Genomic DNA, 6,066 nt, shown 5'->3' with positions numbered 1-6,066 from the left:
ATTTTTCCAATCAAAAAGTCATCTGCTGTGCTTGGTTAGGGAGATGGTATCTCATCAACAGCTACTCTATATTCAATATTCATTTTGATATATTTGACTGTGGACTGTGTGTATACTATTCTTGCAGATGGGTGAGATATAGGAAGTTCAGGTGAGTCAATCTCAGGCCAGGGTGAAGAGAAAGAGGTTAGAAAGAGAGAAAGGCAGACACAAGAGTGGGTAAAAGACAAAAACAGAGACAGCAAGAGACAGAGAGATGCATAGAGCGAGAAACAAACATCCAAGGGAAAGAACAAGGAGATGGAGAGAAGGAACAGAAAACCGGAGGAGTGAAAAAGCAGACAAAAGCGTCCTGGGGCGCGGCCTGCAGGAAATGAAGTCAACAGTCTAAGAGAAGCGAGAATGAGAGAAGCAGCTGTGGGACCGTTAGGCCTCTGCTTCCCCAATCTGCAAGGCCTCTAAGGACCGAGCCTGGTAGAGTTACTAAACTATATGGTTACTGAGTAAGACCAGAATGATACTGTAGCTGAGGTTTTCAGACTGTGATACTGCTGTTCTGTGAGCCACAAGTGGAATATAAACTCTGAATGTGAAAGAACTGGCATGAGAATTAGAAAAACACAAATACTGGTGTAGAATAGAGGAAATAATATATGCTACTACTTTAAAACTGCCGGTACTCATTGAGATTTAAATTCATTCAGTGCCGACTTAGTGTTATGAAACAGATTTTTAAAATGGAGGCTTATAAGAGTAGAAATAAAATGTATGTGCAAAAAAAAAAAAAAAACAAGATATGCATGCATTGCTGGCTGGGATAATTGGATTATTAGACTTTGTAGCAGTAAATCCCAGCTTAAGAGTTTTCATTAATCACATTCTGAGGTAAACACTTGCAAATGTTAAATGTTTTCAAACTAGATTACAGTAAAATAGGTTTGCATCCTGAATCTAGTCTCTGGTGTAAAGCTAATGGATTTTTTTTTTTGCAACACTTTCGAAAGGTCTTCTTCCCAAGGAGGATTAACACATTGTTTCTTGAAACAAAGACAACAGCCTAAAACTCAACAACAAAAAGTGGAAGAAGCTATAGGGATGGTTAAGGTCTTTTTAGTTGAAGATGAGCCCACACAGATGGGCTGGGACACAGGGAGGCCTGATTAATGATTAATCTACCTTGGCCACAACAGAAAAGACACAAACACGTCCCAGGAGAAGAGCCAATGAGCTGATGTGGTGAGAGAGTATGGTAAGACTATGAATCTTCTCATAGCATTCTCTTACAGGTCCAGACAGGTACAGTAGCTAGCTGCCCACTTTCTGTCCTGTGTGACAACACTGAGGAGGCGCACTGTTGGGAAATCTGCCTTTTCTTCACTACTAACTCTAGAGCCACGCATTATGAAAGGGAAAGATTTATATTTGTTGTGTAACTTAATGAAAAGCAAATCTGTGCTATGCAGAAAAAAAGGAGAAATGGGATTTGACTCAGCATTCCCAGAATAAATGAAATGCCTTGCAATGTTCACATGATGAGCGACCTCGCTCCTGACCTAAAAACCTGCTGCCTGACTGAGTTTACAGACTTCAGACCTTCTGGAAACAAAGAAGTGGAAATATACCTTTTTCTCATCCTTATCCTTCTTCTTCTTCTTTTTCTTGTCCTTCTTCTTCTTGTCTTTGTCGCTGTCAGAGGATGAAGAGCTAGAATCCTGTGTCAACAGAGTTTTTATTTTCATTTCCATAAATAAAGCATCTGTTGGCCATTCATGCATTCATTTGAAATTATTTACATTAACACAAGTCATGCATTAATTACACTTGGCAATAATGATCTATATACAGCTGCTTTTTTTTTTTACAGTGTAATTACAAAATGCATTTGTTACTATAGGTTTAGCTGAACATGATCAACATACCTTCTTCTTCTTCTTCTTCTTTGTCTTCTTTTTCTTCTTCTTCTTTTTCTTCTTGTCATCTTCGCTGTCAGAAGAGGAGGATGAGGAGGAAGAGCTATCTGAAGAAGAGGAGCTGGAGTCCTGAGAGAGAAGAACAAACCGATATAAACTTGCAAAACAGATCAGACACCCACCAGTGTCAAACTATATGGTGCTAACAAAATGTTTTGAATCATACCTTCTTCTTCTTCTTCTTTTTCTTCTTCTTTTTCTTCTTCTTCTTCTTCTTCTTCTTTTCATCCTCACTGTCTGAGGAGGAGCTGTCAGATGAGGAGGAGCTGGAATCCTGGGACAGAGGCAACAGAGAAGTAAATATTCAGTTATATGTTTATAAGTTATGGTTTCTGAGTGATTAAGATATCATTGCAGAATGCAGTTCACATATTAATGCTTCAGTGTTGTTATAACAAGTATGACTTTTTGATCTGTGCTAGTCCCACAACTAACAGACTGGCGATGAGACAGTTGTGTATTTGCGGTATATTGTAGACATGTTTGGCATACCTTCTTCTTCTTCTTCTTCTTCTTGTCCTTCTTCTTCTTCTTCTCTTTCTTCTTGTCATCTTTGCTGTCTGATGAGATGGACTTCTGAAGTAGAGAAAAAAACACATTTATTTGGAGAAAAAATGTCCTTACTCTGTGTTCAGCAGACAATATTTAAACATCATTTACATTACAGTTTACATTTTAGCCATTTAGCTCACACTCCTATCTGGTGAAAAGCTTAAATTCCTCGATCATCAACATTACAAGCAACCAAAAGTAAGAAGTCAAAGGGTCAAAGCCATAGAGTCAAGACAATAGATGTAAAAAAAAATCCTGTTTTTCTGTGTTTTTTCATACTGCATCCATCTCCTTAATGATGAGTTCAACAGAAGCAGCATGGTTAACATTTCATCTGAGTGTCTCACCTCGCTTACCTTCATGCCTTCTGTAGATATCGGTTCCATCTCGCCATCTGGACCTACAAACAAGCATTATGTCTGCTTTAATGAATGGACAAATACTTTCCATGCTGGGATTCAAAAAAACACTTTCTATATGGTGCATTTGGATCTGAAACTAAAAACTTTTTAGGAACATTTTGGCCTGAGAACCTCAGATGGCCTCAGATCTCATATCATTACTGCAGGGTGAACCATGCATTTATGAATTTAAACACTGTGATTTGAATATTGTTCATGGCCTCTAGGATGATTCTATCAACCTTAAATATATAACAATCATACAAACTTTGAAGTAAATGAGAAGCACTGAAATCTGAGGAATTAAGTTTTTACACGGTAACAGCAGTCACCACAACAGTAGTGATATACTATTCTAGTAAGAATAGCACTAGGGGCTGTAACACAGGCCTTTATGTCCAGTATAAAAATCATTATTTGCTGAATCTAAGGGGAATTTTAACAATAACCTTTCATTTAAAAGCACAACAGACAAGATGAATTGAACACTTCTTTTGATTTTTTTGGCCAACATACTTGCAAACCACATCACCTGGAATGGAAATACACAACCTATTCTTTCTGTAACTGTTAATGCGCAGAGCTTCCAAATGCACTACCTTGCTGAGATTTGAAAACATAAAACAGACTCACTTTGCTCTTTTTCTAAAGGCTTCAACTGGGAAATAGTTTCACTTACCAGACTGAGATATGACAGTGCTGTCCCAGACATATTCCTTCTCCTCATCCTTTTGCTTTGTCTTCTTCTCCTTTTTCTTCTTCTTCTTCTTCTTCTCATCCTGCAAGCGAATGTTGAGGGGAATCTTTAATTATTCTAGTTTAGCACTGAAACAGGCAAAATCAAACACTGATTGATGCAGTGAAATAAGACCAAAGCTTATCTGTGCAGAACGAGGCTGTGAGTTTTAGAATTTTTTATTTGTGTTATTTATGTCTATGAAGCTTGTTTGGCAAGGTAGTGTCTTTGCGCAATCTAACCATCTGCATATATTTATTTAAAATATATTAATAAAGATAAAGCCATCAGAAACAGGGCCTGGTGCCACCTACAAAGTACATATGAAACATTTGGAAAACTAACATCCACACCCACTCTGGATATGCAGCCACAACTAACACATGTAATGTCATGCACAGGCAACACTGTGGGTATGAGGCATATTAAACACATACTGGATGCATGGACATATTATATATATCCATGTATGTGAGCATGCACATGTAGCAGAGAGATGTTATTACACTAGATTATGAACGGGGACCCTTACTGTGAAATATAAAAGCAGGTATGCAGAGGTCTTTTATTTTGAAGAGCAAAGTTGATCAACACCTCCTGTTTTCATTTTGTTTTATTATTTTTATCTTCCAGGTGAGTATATTGTATGTATTTTCTTTTATGTAGAAATGTGTCATCCTTGAAATAAAGCGCAGAATAACACCCGCTACACACACACATACACATACACACACACACACGTTTTGTGATGCCTGAAGGTTTCTGATGCTAAATAAAGCCAAGTAGATCACAGATAAATGTTTAAGCTGAGTGTTTTAGTCCCTCACTTCTTGTAATAGATAAGTGTTTGAAAGGTTATGCCTTTCAAACAACTAGTCAATGAACAGGTCAATCCTATCAGATGTTTGAAGGGAGTGGACCAGTGGGTGGGGAATGCACAAGGTTTCTTTGCCGTTACTCGTTCATCAAAAGCTTGCGAGAGCCAAGCCACTTGCTTTTCCTGAGTCTCCTGATTTCCCACCCACACCCACAGGAGACAGGCAGGAAGTAGTGCAGCACCTGCACTGGCTGGCTGAGTACATTTGGTGACATCTTACTGCATATCATTCAGATCAAATGGTATCACGTCACCATGTGATTGCAGTTATTTGGATCAAAGTGTTATCAAGACTAGACTAAAAAAAGAGAAGGGAGTGAATGCTGCTTTTGGGTTTATTTGTGTGCTCTTTAGTTTGGAGGTATTGCAAAGCTTAAGCTGTTGACAAAGCAGCCCATGGGGAGGGGCTGCTGTGCTGATCCCCAAACTTGCCAAAGACGACAATGAATGCTCAATTTTTAGATTGCTAAATATAGCCAAATTGACAGCGATTCCAGATTTAATATTTCACTTCAGAGACTGCATTGTCTGACAAAATCAAATATCCTCACCTGAGGCAGCGACATAGTTAGAGGGCCTACCGATCTCTTATGAGCTGCTGTGAAATTGTTTGTGCTTACGGCAAGGGAGCTAATTTAGCGGTGCCACGGGAAAGACTTCCCGCGGATTAAAAACACACACGACTGATTGGTGGCAGAGCGGAGAGCAGTCGTGCCCCATGAACCAATCAGATCTACATTCTCTCTAATTGCTTCATTTGGGGGATATTCTGGCTTTAGTGGAAAAGACAGAGACTTCCTGAGAGCTGAGCACATGACAAAAGAGCTCAGTCTTCTATTTATGATGCATGAAAAACACAACAACTCTTCCTCGTTATGTTGAGTAAATCACCAGCAGAGCGGTTACTAATGAAAATATGCAAGTCTAGGCCTAATAGGGAGAATTTCTGTGGTATTGAAAAATATGTGATGAGGACAACTAGTGTATGACATGTCACAGCAAGACAAGAGTAAAAAGAGTAAAAAGGCACCATTTTACACTCTATATTTCGATTCAAAATGGGCTATTATATAGTGAAAGGATGACTAATTTCTACTAATAATGATCAGTGAAAAAGGTTAAAGCGTCATAATGATGCAATCCTGGATCAACGCTTTCCAGACTCCCACACCGCCCAAAAAGCCACAACTTACCTCACTGTCGCTGTCTGAAGAGCTGCTAGAGGAAGAGGAAGAGGAGGAGGAGGAGGAGGAGGAAGAGGATGATGAGGAGGAGGAAGATGAAGATGAGCTGGAATCCTGTTGAAAAAGAGGCGGGGAAGTTATTGCTCAAGTTTGTGTAAATAGCGAGGAGGTTTATTTATACCCGCCTTTTGTCGGTGAAAGTGATAAACGAGAGACGAAATGAATGAGTCACTGCACACGAGCACTGTGGAACAATGCTTTGTCATAACCAGTTGGAGATATAGCAGTTTGGCTGGCAGCAGATGGGAGGGGCTGTTCAGGGGAGTTTTCAACACACAAAGGAATG

At 39.2% G+C, this 6,066-nt stretch overlaps 1 protein-coding gene across 1 annotated transcript; it reads right to left on the bottom strand.

Annotated features, from left to right (window-relative positions):
- Positions 1–1,167: 1,167 nt before the first annotated feature.
- LOC139654587 (nucleolar protein 58-like) lies at positions 1,168–5,834 on the bottom strand (the record flags this gene model as incomplete). Its single annotated transcript, XM_071531704.1, has 8 exons — positions 1,168–1,176; positions 1,623–1,712; positions 1,920–2,039; positions 2,137–2,244; positions 2,463–2,546; positions 2,879–2,922; positions 3,603–3,702; positions 5,730–5,834. Coding segments are annotated over 8 exons (660 nt in total), but the record flags the coding sequence as incomplete, so codon positions are not given.
- Between the last annotated feature and the right edge of the window lie 232 nt (positions 5,835–6,066).

Source organism: Centroberyx affinis, unplaced genomic scaffold (assembly GCF_046629955.1).
Source record: "Centroberyx affinis isolate AG114_WGS23_722 - 3 ecotype Tasmania unplaced genomic scaffold, CSIRO-AGI_Caff_v1 ptg002115l_1, whole genome shotgun sequence".
In the NCBI taxonomy this organism is placed as follows: Eukaryota; Metazoa; Chordata; class Actinopteri; order Beryciformes; family Berycidae; genus Centroberyx; species Centroberyx affinis.
The sequence above is the reverse complement of the archived record's forward strand: the minus strand, read 5'-3'. Positions and strand labels throughout refer to the sequence as shown.